A 19,603-nucleotide genomic window follows, 5' to 3' on the forward strand; every position below is an offset into this window, starting at 1 on the left:
AGCAAACTCAATAGGCGTTTTATAATAAATTTCGTACCAAAACCACTTAATAAAAGAAATATATATTTTTAATAGACCGCCAAACTAGTATTAATAATTAAGTGCAAAAAATCTCATTAAGCCAAATTAGTAGTAAAAATTTTGGGTTTCAAACGAACTTTAAATTATTATAGTTATCTATGATCGAAAACTAAAAATTGCATGTTAGAAAACTCATTAGCAAATGTCCTATGATTAATAAATAAATAAACTAGCTAACCTGTAAATCCCTTTCGGCATATCTACGGGGTCGATGGGTGATTACACAAAACTTAATTTAACATTACGTATTTAAAATTTTAAAAGAACCTTATAACGAAGAAAATGAGGTAGATATAATTGTGATATGGAATAAACAACGAACTTCAATGTCGTCGAGGCAGCCAGGTGTTCAGAAATATTCTTTTACAATAACTTTACCACCCTAGTGCGGTAATTATCACTATATGTGCCTATGTCGAAAGTTAAAAGGGCCATATATACTGTAAAACTTTTTACGATACACGTTCGAATAGGTGATTCGCAACCCATGTCGATTTAAAACATTCCCTTCGATCGTTTTTTAATTTATCCCACCTCGATGCGAAATTCTAACTTTCTGCACTTGTACCGTAATGTACTAATATATAGTTGCCTCCTAAACATTACGGAATGTACTAATATATAGTTGCCTCCTAAACAGACGAAAGCAATTATTTTCACCTATGGACACCTGCAATACCAAAGGGGTTGCAAGTATGTCGCCAGCCTTTAAGACAGGAGTATACTCTCTTCTAGAAGGTTTGAAGGTCGTGCCTATCGGAAGGTATGAGTTACAAATGTTTTAGGTAAGTAACGTTTATTATCTGTCGGGCGATGAATACATTTTTCAAAATAATGTTCACAAAGTTATCAAAAGAATATTTCTGAACACCCAAAACATTTTAGTTTCAGCAGAGTTAACATAAATTACAGCAAACTTGGGAAAAACAGCGACCGTGCGTCTAACTTGAAATAACTTTTAATTCAATAACGTGTATACTAGAATTTAATACCATTTCATATCAGTTAGTTCGTTGTAATATATTATTATTTATATATTTTGTTTACAAATTATTTTTATACTATCTACTTGTTTTCTCTTAGGTTTTTAAGTATCCTAGTTTCAATAGCTTTTTATTGTATACAGGTCTCTTCGTTACACGCGCTCATAGATACACATTATTATAAAATACAAAACTAAAAATAAATTTAGACCAAGAAAAAGTTATACGAGCCAAGTAAAGGAGCATATAGGAGCCGTGTCGTACCAGCAGGGCTAAGATGGTTGGCTCCTTATCATTTGTCACCATGCCTATCACGTTCTAACAAGAATGTGAGTGCGAAAGTGACGGACATAGTGACAAGCGATAAAAATGGAACCATGCTGCCACAGCAGGACACTAAAGGGCTGGCATCGGATCGACCAAGGTGGAGACAACTTCATTAAGCTGCACCGACAAGAGGCCCGCTCTTAAAATAAAGAAGAATAAATGAATTTAGGTATGACATGGGAATAATTAATGTTACGTAACTGAATGGCCCATTGTTAAGGAGTTTAATGTCAGTACCATTTCATACCTTGCCACAGTGACAATTATAATGTGAGGCCCTAGCGACTTTCATATTACCGAACACTGTCTAAAATCGTAATATGATAAGATTCATATACTAGCCGTGTCATTCCGAAACTCGATATTGGCAGAATCCTCAACAACTTGATGGAGCCTTAACACGAAAAATTGATTGATTGACTTTCATATTGTTTGTCACTGTAACGGAAATTAAATTAATTGACTGTATTCCGAGGAACTGCCAAATTTCTAACTGTCAAACTGTCAAGGTCATTTTACTATATTAATTGTGGAAATACATGCATTTTCTTCTATTCTTAGTAGGTACATGTCAACGAAATATGGAGCAAATTCAAGTTCTAAATAAATCCTGAAATCTAAGCGCATGTAACGAAGAAACAAAATAAGTGTGTAACATGATTATATTTATATGTGCGTTGGAAAATAGCTGCGTTACAGACAGATATTCGGAGATCGAACGTCCTAACGACAAATTTCGCGATGGGGTTGGCCGTTAAAAAAAAAATTACAGGTACACACCAAAGTTTTACCTGTCAATCCTAATAAATAATAATAGTGTCAAATACTTCTTTTGATTTTATGTTACTAGTTCGTTAAGCTAAATCTCATTAAACAAAACTAGAGACAGGTAAAGCCTATGCTGGCGCCATCTGTAAAGCTATTTAACAATTTCTTACCCCATTGTATTCTGCCGTATGACTGTCCTAATGTCTGTCAGTTGAAGCAGTCTTTAAAAGGTACGTAGTATGTATGTGTACAATCTGAGGCATACAGTAGGTATAGTATAATCAATAAAATTGGAATGCAAATTGAGAAGGTAACTTATAGCTTCTGAGGCTTTGTCTATGAAAGTCAGAAAACACAATAAACCGTCATTTAACATCGATAAATACTTTAAATGTTATGTACACGTGAATTTAGGTACTATAATGGGTGTTTGGATTTCATTTTGGTCTATATTTTGTACGATTACGTTGCACTAATGGTGAAACTAGGCTATGAGACTGAAAGTCCGGTGTCAGAGGCACTGTATTTCTAGACATAGCGGGCGCCACGGCCATATTATTGTCTCCACGCTGTTTCCAAATAATCTCAGGCCGATTTAATTACTCTATATACACGCCAAAACGGGCTACAGTTATATACACCATAACAAAGTGCGCGAGGATGGCTTCGCGCTTGAAAGAACCGATAAATTATACTTTGTACTCGTACTTGTTATCAAAAATCAGCCTTACGTCGTTAAAAATAAAGTCTATTAGGAACAAAACACGCCAAGCTATCCTCGCGCCGTCCTAAACAGTCTCCAGTAACTAACAGCCCGGAGGTCTGCGAGGGATCGCCTATCCCTGTGTAATTCGAGGGTCGGGCGACGGGGGTCTCAACCGTTGGGTTGAAGCGTGGGCTGAATTTTGCTGTCGTCTAGCGTAAATTCCGAGCTCCGGGTGATTTCGGAGTTCATGTTATCGTCAGGTAGTTTGTTGTAGGAGTTGTCGGTGGAGAGATCGCGGGAGGATCTCGACGTGTGCAAGTCGGGGCGGCGGGAGGTGTCGAGGAGGAAGGAGGCGGAGCAGTCGGCGTCGAGGACGGTCTCTAGCGTCGTGTCGGCGGCGTGGCGCGACACGTCGAACGGCTCGTAGCGGGGCTTCTTCATTTTACCGTTTGGGGTTTTTGACTGTGGGAGGAAAGTTATTGTTGAGTCCAATGTATTGAGGCTTGATGATGATTTGAGGCGATGCTTACCGTTATGTTTAGTTGTTATACTGACCGTGGGGTTCTCAGTGATGTGTACGTGTCCGTTGAGGAGCGGCTCCCCTGCGGCACCGCCGTTCGCCAGCCGACCGCCTATGTTCTGTTAAAACATGTAATATTAATAGTAGGTATTGGAACACATTAAATACTGGGAATTCAGTGTTTTTGTCATTAACCTGTCGCAACGTAAATAAGTAATAGTACATTACTATAGAGGCCGGGAAACGTTGGGTTGCAGGCCAAGTAGATATATACGGCTGAGCGTAGCGAAGCCTGATAGAGATACGCGGCCGGCAACCCCGTTTCTCGCCGAGATATGTATAGTGCTTTTCTCAAACTTGCAATTAAAACAAAAAATTGTAGGCAATTTGTTTTGTGGCGACCTACTCGGCTCGCCACTCTAGCGGTGTACAACCTTACGCGCGTAAGTCCGCGCGCCTGCGCGATGCGCCATCGCCGTTGCCTAGCAACGAATATGCACAACAAATCACCGTACCAAGCTAACTGAAGCCAGTTGATGGTTGGACGCCAAGACGTTGTGTCACAATTTGACGTTAAAAAACAAAAGAAGGTTGCTTTACAGTCCTAGGTGTGTAAGGCAGTATGAAATTCCTTTACATATCATCTTCACTCATCGCCCCTGATATGTAGTATTTCCGGACCTAATTTGACGTAAAATCATCATTTCATAGCAAGTTTGAGAAAACAATATAACATAGGATATATATATTTTTGTATTTAATAAATTCAGTTTATGTTAAGAGTTTTTTTACTGTGATTATTTAGCAGCGTTTTTAAGTAAGTAAAGACAGCGAAACGATATTAACAACTGGTTTGTAGAAATAGACATAAAGAGAGAGTGTTCAACGTACCTTCATTTCCGAGCTCTCTCCTTCGTGTCCTTCGATAGGGGACATGGTCCTTCGTCGTGATCTGCGTTGAAAAGTAGTTAATTATCGAGCTTGTAAAAACAGTGTGTTACTTGTATTTAGTGTGAGTTTATAACATAAATATATTTAAAAAATGGGTGCAGTTGTGCATATTAATTAAATGTATTTTTTGCAGTCATTTTTATTCTTAGATCATCATCATCATATCAGCCCTTTATCGCCGACTGCTGAGCGTCACTTCCCTCACTCCCTGGATGTCCGTCCATACATGTATATTCTAATTTTATTATACTTTCTACTAACACACCTAATATAACCGTAGCTGTGTTAATTTTAGCTTTATATCCTTTATATTGTTACCTAGCGCTATATATTGTAGATCTAGAAATCTGTGAACGATGTTGTTGGTCTCGCACTTTATTATTCTTTGTATTTTATTTTCGTGTCTAAACCTGTGTGTTACTGTTTTTTGTCCCAAAAAAAATAAAAATAAAGTTATTACTAACATAATATGAATGTTTTAGTGTTAGAAATAAATGCCTTTATTCATTAATTCATTCATTCATTGGCCTCTCTTCTAGTACGCCACTTGTCCCGGCCCTGAGCTAATCTCATCCAGATGTGACTCGCAATATTCCGAATGAATTTTTTTTAGATAGCTGTTTTTAGTAACGGAAATGATTGGCCAGCTTGAGTATGTGAATATTATAGTTGCCCACTAAAAATATAGCTTGTGTGGCTTTACACATGGCTAAGCTAGCATCGTGGCCACCACCAACACCCAGAGTATCAAGATAATGGGTGCAGAATGGAGTCTTCCTACACAATACTATGAGCTCATTTGGCCGCGACCACGTCATGAGGAAACGGGGAAGAAGATAAGTCACCAGCCAGGTGATGCCATGTTTTAAGGCCGCCACACCAGCAGCGCGGCTGCCGCCAGCACCCGATGCCTGGGTGTCAAAAAAGTGAGGAGTTACCTGAAAGGTGAAGCGGCCATTTTGCGACGCCAGCAACGCGGCCACCGGAGCTGCAGAAGGCACCACGATACCCACGAATATTAATAAAGATCGCTAGGAAACCCTGTACTTCAGTTACCTGGCAGGTGATGCGGCCATTTTGCGACGCCGCCACACCAGCAGTGCAGCCGCCACCAAAAACAGCAGCACGCACGCCGCGCACCCGATGCCCACGCCTGTCAAAAAAGCTAACACATTATTACAAACAAGGTCACAATACATTGTCAAATTTATATTGTGTAATATTAACGCCACGTCTTGCGTGTGTGGTGCGTCATGGTGAACATTGTCGGAATGCATGAAGGTCGGTTGGGTTGTTTCCACGCGCGTCACTTGACTTCTTTGGCGGTCAATTAGGACTATTCCATGAATTTGTCTACCGTTGTTCCGTACACGCGAATTTTCTGAAGATTGAAGGTAGAAGATTTTCCTTTTCTGTGACTAATAGTCAAACATATGCACCGAAAAAAAGACGCAACACAGGAAATAAAATTCGTCTGTACGAGACAGCCCGTGGAATGCTCCAATACGGCTCCAGAGAAAAATATCATTTTGTGAAAATCGCACTAATATAACATGTAATCACAACCCTATAGATCGTGTCATTTACGAAGACGCGCGCCTTGACTGGTAATGCCATGTTATTAGAGGTTAGATTTGACAAATCTGTACGACATCGTAAAGACACGAATACTTAAACTTGACATTTACATTTAATGCCAAAGCGAATGTTGTACTTTATAGTTTACGCACGCCTGCAATTTTGCGGTATGGATCGGAAACTTAAAACTTAAACTTGACATTAGTTTTTTTTTTTTTCATATATTTTTCAAAGGCACATAATCAATTTTAAAGTTACTCGCCAAACTGCTTATGCGGTTTGTTGGCGAGACAGCGCTCTTTTTTACTTTTTTATGCACCTAAAAAGGTACCGTACTTAACCCCTTACCGCATATGCAACCTATATACTCGTATACGGCTGATATAATCTTCTACTCTATTGACAGCTATTTAAGTTCAAATTTAAAACTATATTTTTTATGACACGTTAAGGGATTAAGTTGCTATCATTCTATGCTTACATGCCCTAAATTATACAAGTACATAATTTTACAAGAAGATAGACTATGTAAAAACAACAAGTCTACACGTCCCACGTCATACACGACCTCAGCTAACGGTCAAGGTAAATTATCTAATAGTACATTACGATACAAGTGCGAAAAATAGGAAATTCGAAACGAGTGGCGATAAATTAAAACACGACCGAAGGGAGTGTTTTAAATCGACACGAGTTGCGAATTACCTATTCGCACATGTATCGTACAACGTTTTACAGTACATATGGCCCTTTAAATGTTCGACACAGTAACATAATATGCTACTTCTCGCACTAGTGCTATAAAGTAGCCCCATATGTACTGTAAAAGTATTTTTTTTAATTTGTTCTTTTTTCCATTATGCTATGTTTCTTTTCCTCTCTTAACCATTCTATATCATTATATATTTTTGGGACCAAAAATTTATCTGTTCTTCTACCATAATAATTTTTTACTACCGTAATATTTTATACATTTTATAAAGTTTTTCGTAGACGCCTAGATTATTTTTAGTTTTGCAGTGATGAGCCATCAATGATGACGTTAAATTAATGGGGCTCGCCTGCGTTGAGAAAAAGCTCCTTGTGGTTATTAATCGAAGAGTTTCTCACCTACGGCGATGGAAGGTTGCTCCGGGGCCGGAGGAATGGTGAGCACTTGTCCGGTGCCCTGCGCCGTCACCGTCACGTACGTCGGAAGTGACAGGTCTAGGCCCACAAGCTATGGACAAAGATAACAATAAATACGTGCCTACTCGTGAGTGCAGATAACTTTGAATTTTTAAAATCGAAGGTAAATAAGTCTATGTACCAGATATCCCCGTGGTTTACTGTAAATGGTATGATATTAAACGTAGAAAAAACCAACATTATGCAATTTCAACTTAGGCATCACGATAAAAATCTGTTGGACATCATGCTAAACAATACCAGGGTACCCCAGGTTGATACGGCAAAATATTTAGGCTTCACTATAGATTTCGGATTAACATGGTCCTCTCACATTGACCTCTTATGTGAGAAGTTATCGTCAGCATGCTATGCGCTCTCGAGACTTGCACCAAGTTTGTCATTCAAAAATGTTAAAAAGGCATACTATGGATATTTCCGTGCTTTACTAATCCAAGGTGTCGACTTGTGGGCCATCGCGGCTGATAGAGACAGGGCCTTTAAGATGTAGAAACGAGCTGTTCAAATTATAATGAGAAAGGCATACGACTTTCCAGCTAAGGATCTGTTTAAAGCGTCGAAAATTATCACCCAAAATAAAATAAAACGCCTGCAAATATGTGAGAGCAAACCTGAACACATACACCACTCACTCCAGTACCCATCGAAGTCATTTTTAGTCGTGCCGCGTTGCAGATTCGCAAAGACTCGAGGGTCACTACCTTTGGAGCTAAACCTAGTACAAAGCGCACTTTCAATATTTTACGTGGTGAATATATAGATCATACTCAGTCAACTTTTACTATGGGAACAACCCTACTGATATACTGACTAATACTACACCCTACTGATATACTGACTGTGTAATAATGTCCTATAATATTTATTTATTAAAAAAAAAAAAAAAAAACTGACTGTTTCATACATTTTGGCTGCCCTGATGTAGAGATTTTGTATGGGAGATTCATATTTTTTTCGCAATTTCGTGGTTGGTCCTATAGTAAAAGTTGCTCAATATCACCTAAATACTCGTATTCACCCCGTAAATTATTGCAGGTAACAAAAAAAAAACAACCCGTAAGGTACTTCCCCCATTGAGCCTCCAAATCCTATCAGTCTAGGACCTTGGACATAATTTAAAGACACTCTAGTCAGAATAACGAAGGTTTCATCTCACCTGAACATGGTTCTCAGTGACGTTGATAACGTGCCACTTCTCGAGCGGCTGCGTAATGTTCTGCGCGAACTTGACCACTCGGGGGCCGGAGCCGACCCACGACACGGTGATGCCGCTGCTCGTGTACACGTAGGACAGGTCCTTGGCGTCTGGAAGGTCATTTAATATAAATAAATGATTTATCTACGGCGAAACAAAATGCCACAGACTTCGCTGGTTCGGCCATTTACTGAGGATGGGTGAGGATCGGGGTGTTAAGAGAGCTTATTTGGGACGACCGACTGGTCGCCGTCCAGTGGGTCGGCCCTGATACCGCTGGAGCGACAGTGTACAGGCGGATCTGTCTCAACTAGGAAGAAAACACGCGTGTAACACGTGATATATCTATAGTGTATTTCTTTAGGCAGTTAAATAAATGTAAACAATGTATTTTTTTACATTTCAGGTACTTAAACATTTATTAGTTAACTACCCAAATAAACAAAACTGCCTTGATCTGTCCCCGTCCTGGCTTCAATCGATTTTCATGTTTTGAAATTTTGGACTTACTACCCTCAAATGTTCGAAGCAAAAGCGTGTTCTAAACTAAAGCTTGATGACGCAACCAAGGCCATCCACATTCTAACTCTTAAGATCAAACAGCTATTCAATACACTTACTAAGATCCTTAATTTGCGGCGGGATGGTGATAGTGTCGCTCCCGGCTTTGCCTTCGTTGCTGATCACCTCCACATAGGTCTCCGAGTTCGGATCCAGGCCGGTCAACTGTAATATATGTACATTTATAATTAAAATAGATTATATAGTTGTTAAATTTGTAGCTGGCCCCCAACGGCTTATCCTTTGTCCATAGCTAAAACGGCGCGTGCAACTATCTGCAAAAAAAAGGCCCGGTCACTTTAACCGGTTATTTAATTACAACTCCTATGGTAATTGAAATAAGATTCAAAATGAATAAATGAAAAAACTTGCGACGTCTTGTGTGGTCCATATACAGTTACTGAGTGCCGGCGAGTCGAACGCTACCGAACCATCCTAAAATGTGTCCTCGATATGCGTAATAAAGGCGCGTTATCGGAGAGCACACCTACACTGGTTTTTTGAGCGTTAGACTAGCCCGCGCTCAGGTGCCAATTAGAATTATACGACCCTTTTTTGCAGGTAGTGGCACGCGCCGTATTAGTTAACAATAGACAAAGGATAAGCCGTTGGGGGCCACCTACAAATCTAACGACTATACACGTGACATTTTATTAGTTAAATAAACTAAAAGCCAGTAACATGAGTGTTAAAAGTTAATGGAAAAAAAGTCCGTGTTTTTTACACAGTAGCAGCGGACTACGTTCGTCTTCGAACTTATGCGGTGCCCGGTCTTCGGCCTTACGTGGAGCTCGGCCTTAGGGCTTCACAGGGCCTCGAAGCTCACCGTCGGGTTTTGGTCTCGGACATACATATATAAATATTGGTCCAAAGGCCGAAATCTCTTTTTGAGCTGAACGGCTGTTTTTTTACATTACATCTTGCATAATAGAAAAGCAAACAGTAAATAATTCTGCAAAAGCACACCTTCCAGAAAAAACAAAGACCATTGACTCACGAGTACGGTGTTCCCATCAGTGTTGACCGTGGACCAGTCGCCGAGCGGCCCTAGCTTCTGCCTGTGTCGCACGGTGTACCTTCCGACTCCATTCCATGACACTCGTACTGTCGTGGTGTTGATGTACTTGTAGATCAACTTTGCGTCTGTGAATGTCCAAAATAAAAGTCAATCAGTGCTTCTAAATAACTTTAATGTATTTGAGCCCGGTCCATGTTGTTCATCTAAATGCGAATATAAGTTGTTTATCTTAGTGTAATTTCATAAATTATAAGTGTTCTTGCTTATTGCTCATATCTATTTCTTGGTCTCTCTTTTTTTATTAATTGTAACCTTGATATATTTCATATTGTAATATCTTGTGTCACGTGTGCTTTTGTATCTAGTGTGTATTTTGTAATTATATATACAGTTTCTATTAGCGAGTTCCTGTAATTGGCTCTGTACTACTATCTCAATAGTTTAATGTATTTTTTATAGCTGTTGGAATTCCTTGTATAAATAAAAAATAAAATAAATAAATAAATAAATCCGAGATTACTTTAGTGTTCGTTTATTGTCAACTGTGTGCTCTTCATCCGTAATAGGTTAAATTAAAATGCATGGTAAGAATACGTTGAAGTGATCATCTGACAAAGAGACTCGATTCACGAGTGGGTCAATGATTATCATAAACTCATAATAATCATAAAGCAGTTATTGTCGACATTTCAGTGAATATTCAGCTAATGAGTTTGGAGTATCTAAGTAAGTCTGACGAAGTAAGTGAGTCTGGTGAAGTGAGTGGTGGTGTGGTATACTCAGATATATATATATATATATATATATATATATATATAATTAGTCAGACTTAGGTTCTAATTATTGTTTTCTGTTCTTAAAAGATTCAAAATTGGTGAAACTAATGCATGCAATTTAGAGAATGGACGTGGATAACGTATTGGGCGTAATACGTCATAATCACAACGAATTACAGTACACTCAACTTTCGAGAACGTATTACTGCAATGTTTTGCCACTAGAGTGCAGTACTAGCAAATATTTAAACCATAGAGTAACTTATACATGTTATGCCTTAAACAGTTTTTTAAGAAGTTTTCATTATGACATTGATATATCAAGGCGGTTTGTTTACAAAGAGCCTTTCATTATATGCATCTCCATCGCTCGAATACGCAAGAGTGATAATGCATCTCTATCACTCTTGCATTGATATATATATATATTACTCAAATAACGAAATTTAGATTTTTGTTTCGCGGTAAGCCCTCAGTATGTGCTAGTGGCGCTCTCTACGCAGTTTTGCGTAATATTCCCTATAGAAGAGACATTTTTCTAAGTATAATATTACCTTCTTCAGCCAAGGTAGACACGCGATACGGCAGCTGAGCCTCGACGGCCTCGAGGTCTTGCAGCTGGGTTTCCACGCGCACTTCGTAATCGCTGGCCGGCTGGAGATTGTTTATTGTGACCGAGTGCTTATCGCTGCAACATAGACATGTAACGTGATTAGTAAGGTCGTTACAGCTCCTGAAGCAAGGTTTTGGTTGAAAAAATGTTACGTTATTTCTTTTTAATAACAGCAAGTACTCAGTATAGCGCTCTATAATATAAATTTAACAAAAAATATCCTGCTGCATGGGCCGGCCATGTCTGCCACATGCACCCACAGAGGTGGGCAAAAATGGCCACGGAGTTGGTGCCGCAAGATGGGCGAGGAGCTGACAGGCCGAGATGGCGGGATGACCTGGACGCATATCTCAACGACAGGCCGACATTGCTCGAAACCGAGATGAGTGGAAATCGAGGGGGGGTGGGGGGTGGTGGCCCAGCAATGGGACACCGTACAGGCTAGTAATATAATATAATATATACAAAAATGTACAAAATAGTTTAGTATGCTGCAATTGTATAGGCTTCACCAACTGTTCCAATTTATTGCACGATAGGTGTGTGGTAATAATATTTGAAGATTTCCCTCGATATCTCCGGGTTTCCATCATCAGACCCTGACTTAATAAAAAAGGATTTCCAAGATCCTTTTTAGCGATAAGACCGCCTGTGGTTTACCTCTTCTTTATGTGTTGTATTATTTGTACTGTTTCTGTATTGAGGTGTGCAATAAAGAGTATTTGTATTTTATTGTATTGTATCCCTTTCAAAAAAAATCCAAATCGGTGCAGCCTTTCTGAGCAATCGGAGTACACACATTTGATAAATCCTTTGTAACAAGTCAGTAAAAAAAAAGCAAAAAAAAAATATGTTCATCAAAATTATGTATGTAGATGGTGTTATTTTGTGATATAGGAGGCAAACGAGCAGACAGATCGTCTGATAGTAATCAATTAGTATCGCCCATACAAACACCAGACGGGTTACAAGTGCGTCCGGAATTTAGGTAAGATGCGTTGTCTAACCATGTAGTACCCACTCACCTGTACTGACAATTGCCATCGTCGCTCGACGGATCGTCGATCTTGAGCACGCAGACCAGGAACTTGTACTTCCTGGGCGCCAGGTCGTCGGTCTCCCACTGCACGGTGAAGCCGCGGGTCGTGATCTTCGTCACTTGAATGTTTCTAGGTGTTGCTCGTACGTCACTGTGATTTAAAATTACTGTCAAGTTTTGCTACGAAGATGTTTTCTCCATTTTGACAGTACTGTAATTTTTTGAGTTGAAAAGTGATGGTATTTATGGAAGGAAATGTATGTGGTAACTAGTGACCATTATCAAACTAGTAAAAATAATCCCGTACGTAGTATACGTTTTAATTTATATTATATTTTTACAGACTAACCAGACAACCACCATTTAACACCCGTTGGACCCGGGTATGTCCTTAAACTACGTCCAAAAGAGAGGTATGGGCAATGTGAATGTCATCTCGCCTTGTGTGGCAGGGCACAGCACAGCAGATGTTATTCCAGATCTAGACCAGAGCCCAACTGGGGAAGTACCTCCACCTTACAGAAAACCGCAGCCAAATAACACTTGACCCTACTCATAGTGTTGTGTTCCTGCCGGTGAGTAAGGTTGCCAGAGCTCAACGAGGGGGGTGGGGTTAGGGTCGGCAACGCGCATGTAACTCCTCTGGAGTTGCAGGTGTACATAGGCTACGGAGACTGCTTACCATCAGGCAGGCCGTATGCTTGTTTGCCACCGACGTAGTATAAAAAAAAATAACACAGTTTTTCACTCATTTATTCAAAGTTGATCTGGAGGAGTTACATCGATATAAGTTCACTTCATCCTGAGTTTGTATTGTAGTAGTAGTAGTAAAACACTTTATTGTACAAAAAGAAAAATACAACAGGACAAAAACACACATCATTTTTGCAATGTAGCTTCAATTAAATGATTACAACTTCTACTACTCACCAGTATTTGGTCACAGTTTTAACGTAACCTACTTTTCTGGCAACCGATTTTCCCCTAGCATTCTTATGTCTAGTGTAAGATTATTAGGCCTAGTGCCTTAGTCCACAATTTGTAGTCGGTTGGCGATCAAACCTCACCCAGTGCTAAGGTCCAAGGAGCGCCACGGCACGCTGCTCAGGTTCTGCTGCAGCCAGGGTCGCATCCGGGTGCCCAGGACGCGGATTTGAAGGTCGCCTTCTTCGGGAACTGAGAAAATAAGGAAGGGTGTTATTAGTAGGTACTCTGCAACGATATAAACCTCCGAATGCTAGAGCTATCACCGTAGGTTTTGGCATAATATAATAAAATACAGCTTCACACATACAGCTTCCAAAACTGAGGTAGTATGTCATACATTTCAAATCCTGGATCGTATTAATAAGAAAATATAATTTGTTATTCATTTATTATTAGTTAGTATTTAGTATTTAGTTTACCTATACTATGTACGAGTATATATTATATTATACCTAGTATACGACCCAAAACACAAGCCTTATTGAGCCTACTGTGCTGGGAATAGGTCGATATGTGTAAAATTGTCCTATATATTATAGGATTTATTAATTATTTATTTACCAGTTGCTTCAAGGTAAAGGAAAACATTGTCAGGAACTCACAAGCGGTATTGAACCTTTAAGTCTAAGGAGAGACTTTGCCTCCTTGTGTGTGTTCTACCGCTTGTACAATGGGCTGTGCTCTGAAGAATTGTTTGACATGATGCCCACGGCTACTTTCTATCACCGCGCACCGCTCGCCGTCGGCAGGGTGTTCATCCTCACACCCTAGAACCTAAATGGTCACGCACTGTGCGGTTTAAGAGGAACTTCCTCCCGCGCACGCTCCGGTTGTGGAATGAGCTACCTGCCGAGGTTTTCCCGAGGGTCTACAGTATGAGGTTCTTCAAAAAAGGAGTGTACAGATTTTTAAAGGGTCGGCAACGCGCATGGAACACCTCTGGAGTTGCAGGCGTCCATAGGCTACGGTGACTGCTTACCATCAGGCGGGCCGTATGCTTGCTTGCCACCGTCGTGGTATAAAAAAAAACTCGGACTAGTTCCGAATTAGAACATTAGATGGCAATCGCTTTCGTAAAATTTTACGTATAAACAGCCTCCTTCTTTTTCATCTTAGCATTTCGCAATCCGGAAATGCTAAGATGAAAATAAACATATGGAGATGTAGAAAACCGCTAACACTAAACCCTACGTTGTGTTCCTGCTGGTGAGTAAGGTTGCCAGAGCTCAACGAGGGCGCAGAGTGTTAGGGCCGGCAACGCGCATGTAGCTCCTCCAGAGTTGCAGGCATACATAGGCTACGGAGACTGCTTACCATCAGGCGGGCCGTATGGTTATTTGCCACCGACGTAGTATTTAAAAACAAGTTACTACAGCTATATATGGATTAACTTATTTAACTTACTATCCAAGGTATAGTTGGTAACTGCTCCATCTAAAGTCACATTGCTGACCGCGTCATGCTCGTCTACCATCCGACTCTGCAGGATCCACTCCACCACCCCAGGAGTCTGTTTAGCGAACCTCTGCCATGACACCAACACCGATTTGTCATCTTTGGTCAGGTTTATTGGGACTGGAAAAGACAGGCACTGGTTTAAATAAAATAACATCATTACAACAATATTTACTAATTTTCATTAAAGATTTAGGTTTTATACTAAAAAAAGTATTATTCTAGATGACTGGTAGAAAAAGTATACATTAGTGATATAATCAAGTTTTTCAATTTCGTACCTTACTTAGGCAACTCAGCAAGCTTAGTTGCCTAAACACGGTACTCGACTGAAAAGCTCTCTATTATATGACGATTGTATAAAATACTATTTGTTGTAGTGGCTAAATATCGTCAAAGTTTACCTATTCAGTCTCTTGGATATATTTTTATGAACGAAATCGAATTTAAACTACAGTGAGATATACTAACATTAAGATAATTTTACAGTTCCAATTGGGTGTTTTTAGTCACTCGCGCGACATGTTTCGGAGAGCCTAGGTTTTCGATGAGCGCGAGTTCTTTTATGAACTCTTTTCGCACAATGTCGTGATGTCGTTGAGGCGATTTCATACACAGGGTGAAATTTTAACCACCGTTCATACTCTAAATACTTAATGACTTTATAGGTCATACTGAACAACCTTTACTATGGGATACCTCTATACCTACCAGATACCTCCTAGTGGGAATTCTCTTAGGATGAAGGCTATACTCGTATCTACATCATTTTGAAATCATGCCTGTAAATTTTAGTGGCCCGATACATGCCAATAATTTTTATTGCCCAATAAAGAGAAAAAAGTAATATGGGACGAATGCCGAAATCGCCAAAATTGGACAGACAATTTTTTTTTGTGTTTTCAGCATTGGCCCTATAATAAAGGTGAACAGTGGTTAAAATTTTAACCTGTATATTAAGGAAGACTGAGGGTTACATTGTATGTTATAGAACGATTAGCCTGCAGCAGCGAGGCGCTCGGAAGAAGAAAGGCTTTAACAGAAGGCCAAGAGAAAGAAGACGATGTGAGCGTATACTCTTGACGCTGACGCAAACAGAGCGTCGACAGTCATGCATTTGATTAGCACATCGGCATGAGGGTCGACGCCAGCGTCGCGACTGTGCGATTTCACATAAGTGTTTGTTGTAATTCCTGTACGCAATACTACATAGATATAAGGTAGCTTTGTTTAAATTGCATCTTACCTCCTTGGCCTTGGCAGATCACGAAATCCGAGAATTCAGTGGCCGCACCCTTGGCAGATTGAATATATGCGCGGACCTACAATATACAAATTCCTTTCAATATGGATACTTGTATAAATAATTATAAAAACTTTAAAATGAGGAGCCCACTGATTACCGGTTCACCGGACGATAGAGGCCTGTCAGTTATTCACGATTGACAGCTTTTGCGAATAACTGACCGGCCGATATCGTTCGGCGAACTGGTAATCAGTGGACCCGTTTACAGAGAGTTTGTATGACACCTATGTAAGAAGTAAATGCTGGTGTAGATATCACTAATATTCTACATAAAACAGGAACTAATTAGAGAGATTCCAAGATTAAATAAATAAATATTAATGGACATTCTTACACAAATCGACCCAGTCCCACAGTAAGTTCAATAAGGCTTGTATTGTGGGTACCAGAGGACGATATATATGAGACATAATCATATATAAATACTTATATCAAAAAACATAGCCGGCTAGGAAGCCGTTCATTGTGATCTAAGCGCGTGTTGTAAACTTTAAATTATGGAGGGTAGAGGTAAGGAGAACAACAGTAGAAAAAACAGCCTTTAGATAGTATTTATTAATCAAATAGATAAATAAATATAAAAAAGGCAATTTTTACTCCTTTGTGGTCGTATCCGACGTCCGATATGGATCGACAATGTGAAAATGGAAACAATGTGTAAAGCTTACTTGAAAGCGGTATGGCGTGAGTGCTTTAGGTACGCTAACCACGGCGCGAGGGTCTTGCACGGGTTGTCCTAGCGGCATCCCTGTTCCACCAGGTTCTGGAAGAAAAAACAGAAATTTAAATAGCGAAGCAGTGGCTGAGCAAAAGAGGGGTATGGGCGCTTAAAAAAATTCGCAGAAAGGTGGAAAGACAGCGCTGGAAGAACAGCTTGACAGGCGAGTCGTGTCGCAAACTATAAAAAAAATTGTAAATTACATCAATTTTGCGATTCAAATAAGCCGCCATAGTCAAGCTGTGGCATGTCTCTAAAACCTCCTTAAATATTTTGTTTTTAAATCTTGAGCTGTAATGTGTCGTAAGGCATAAGCCAGCACTTCTTTAGGTATGACGCCCACCGGACTAAAACTCCCTAAACGCCCAGGAGTGCTCATTAGATATCCTAAGGCTTTAGTCGACATAAATACATACATACTTTGTGCCGTAGTATGTACAGTATGAGCCAGCACATCCATAATAGGTACTGAAGCAAACGCAGGAGTAGGTACCTCTTGCATCACCAGCGGCGGGGGCCCCGTGACTGTCAACATCGCCCACGCTAAAGCGATTGACACATTGTTGCTTGCGAAAGGTGCCCAAGGCACTAGGACCATGCTTCTATGCTCGCAGAGGCACGAATCATATGCCCTAAGACTTTACAGACATACCTTGTGCAGTAGTGTGCACTGTATAAGCCAGCACATCCGTAGGCACTGGAGCCCAACGCACGAGCACTTCCTGAGCCCCCAGCGGGGCGCAGGTGATATCTTGAGGAGCAGCAACGGCCGGCGGCCCTGTGACTGTCAGCGTCGCCCACGCTGAGGCGATTGACACGTTGTTACTAGCAAAACATTGGTATACACCTGCACAGATGAAGACAATTTTCGATAAAAACAAGAAGAAGTAGAAAACTAATAATTTCAGCGAGGTTAATTAAACTTTTACTAATATGTTAAGCTTATTTTACGCCTTACTTCCTCAGTAAGCAGGAGGGAGCCTACCGTGCACATCGAAATTCGAAGATCAAATTTTTCTTCCTTTTGCATGATTTGAGCGACAGAGATGCAGACGCGGGATTAACTGCGGTAGGCCATTATATACCTACCAGCGTCTTTAGAAGTGATGCTGTTGATGACCAGTTCGATACGTTCCTCGTCGCCCGGGTTTAGGAACGCAGCTTTCCACAACCCAATCTGAAATATTGATTGTAAGATTTGCATTTTTAATTCTTACATATATTTTGTAGCTAAAATTGATATTTTTGGTTAAGGAATGATGATTCTGATGAGGAAAGTTGACAGATTACAATCTTTAACAAAAAAAAACTACATTCACAAAACAACAGTCCTCACCAACAGTTTAATTTCATCAAATGTCCGATCCGAAAGGAAACCTATAAAAACAAAAACACTAAAGGCCAAGTTAGCTCTGAAGCAAACAGGCTAGCGATAATGGGCATAAATATATAAAAAAGTACGTTTATAGTGCCACTCCCACATTTTTTGTCCATAATATGGAGTCCTGATGGTCTCATCGGAAGATCAGCGCTGGAACTCGCCAGCGTCATGAGATGAGATGAGACCATTTCGTGGCACTTTTTCCTTCCTATGTTTATTCCGATTTGTATAATTTCCTATTCCGTAACTGTGCTTACTAATAAATTATTTATATTTCTACTAACCTTCTCAGTAAGAGCCAAAGGCACTCCGTCCTTGTACCAAGTGATATTAGGCTCAGGTCGTCCTGTAGCGGTACAGTTGAACCGGATGGTGCTGGCTCGAATGGCTTCTTTTGATACCGGCGGCAGAGTGATGTTGACAGGTTTAGTCACGGTCACGTTATATGTCTGGCGACAAGGACATAGTTAAGTTATATTAGTCATCAAAATAAAAATAGTATCACGTACACGACACTTTTCCGGAATGCCCCTGAATGCCATTCAAAACTAGTTTGAACTAAAATAACTTTTATGGTTATGGTTTATGGTATAAGAATTTATTTCCAAAGGAACGATGGATGGATTGTGTGAAAGAGGATATGAGAAAGAAAGGAGTGAGTGCTGAGGTGACGAAAGAAGGGACGACGGAAATAGAGGAGAATGGAAGAGAAGAACATGTTGCGCTGACCCCACATAACCTGGGATAAGGGCAGGAGAAAGAAGATTTCCAAAGGAATATTTTATTATTAAGGAATATTTTGACGACCGGTCTGGCCTAGGGGGTAGTGACCCTGTCTACGAAGCCGATGGTCCCGGGTTCAAATACTGGTAAGGGCATTTATTCGTGTGATGAGCATGGATATTTGTTCCTGAGTCATGGGTGTTTTCTATGTATTTAAGTATTTGACAGATGATTGTTGCAGCGACAGGTTATTAAGAAGAAGAAGAAAAGATCCGTGCGCCGTCGGAGATCGGAGGTGCGGCACATCTTTTCCTGTGACTGGAAAACCCAATCGCAGCACGGCACTTCCTGCCACAAAGATCGCAGGTGAAGCGCGAATCTGTTGATGGTTCCTGTGCAGTCCGAAGTCTTTTCTGCTTTAGATCATCGAGCCAGACTTCATCATGCTTCGCTATGCCGTCATGTAGAAGGTTACGCCATTCCCCTCTTTTAAGGGCTTCCGTTTCCCAGGTGTTCGGGTCGATGCCGAAGGACACCATGTCCCGCTTGCAGGAATCCTTAAAGCGAAGCATTGGGCGTCAGACTGGTCTTTTGGCGTATGCAATTTCACTCAACATCACTGCTCGGGGAAGTCTATCTGGGTCCATACGTAGAACATGGCCTAGCCACCGCAACCTTCTCAAGCAAGATGTTAAGGTAATCTAAAGCCAATTTTATGGCTGGTCCCTT

At 40.3% G+C, this 19,603-nt stretch overlaps 1 protein-coding gene across 2 annotated transcripts in view; it reads right to left on the minus strand.

Moving 5' to 3' along the window:
- Positions 1–1,920: 1,920 nt before the first annotated feature.
- Positions 1,921–19,603, minus strand: part of LOC133515741 (protogenin B-like) — a 178,603-nt gene continuing 160,920 nt past the window's right edge. The window contains exons 8-24 of one of the 2 annotated variants that reach the window (XM_061848312.1): positions 18,436–18,600; positions 17,860–17,947; positions 17,423–17,617; positions 16,721–16,815; positions 15,993–16,068; positions 14,696–14,866; positions 13,372–13,480; positions 12,291–12,455; positions 11,207–11,340; positions 9,856–10,001; positions 8,918–9,023; positions 8,259–8,407; positions 7,025–7,133; positions 5,393–5,489; positions 4,277–4,337; positions 3,421–3,504; positions 1,921–3,327 (exon numbers count right to left, since the gene is read on the minus strand). In XM_061848312.1, the coding sequence (XP_061704296.1) occupies positions 3,034–3,327; positions 3,421–3,504; positions 4,277–4,337; positions 5,393–5,489; positions 7,025–7,133; positions 8,259–8,407; positions 8,918–9,023; positions 9,856–10,001; positions 11,207–11,340; positions 12,291–12,455; positions 13,372–13,480; positions 14,696–14,866; positions 15,993–16,068; positions 16,721–16,815; positions 17,423–17,617; positions 17,860–17,947; positions 18,436–18,600 (2,244 nt within the window). In that variant the 3' untranslated portion in view covers positions 1,921–3,033. Of the gene's footprint in view, positions 3,328–3,420; positions 3,505–4,276; positions 4,338–5,392; positions 5,502–7,024; positions 7,134–8,258; positions 8,408–8,917; positions 9,024–9,855; positions 10,002–11,206; positions 11,341–12,290; positions 12,456–13,371; positions 13,481–14,695; positions 14,867–15,992; positions 16,069–16,720; positions 16,816–17,422; positions 17,618–17,859; positions 17,948–18,435; positions 18,601–19,603 lie in introns of both variants that reach the window. The other variant, XM_061848310.1, reaches the window with a different exon arrangement.

This window comes from Cydia pomonella, chromosome 3 (assembly GCF_033807575.1).
Source record: "Cydia pomonella isolate Wapato2018A chromosome 3, ilCydPomo1, whole genome shotgun sequence".
Classification (NCBI taxonomy): Eukaryota; Metazoa; Arthropoda; class Insecta; order Lepidoptera; family Tortricidae; genus Cydia; species Cydia pomonella.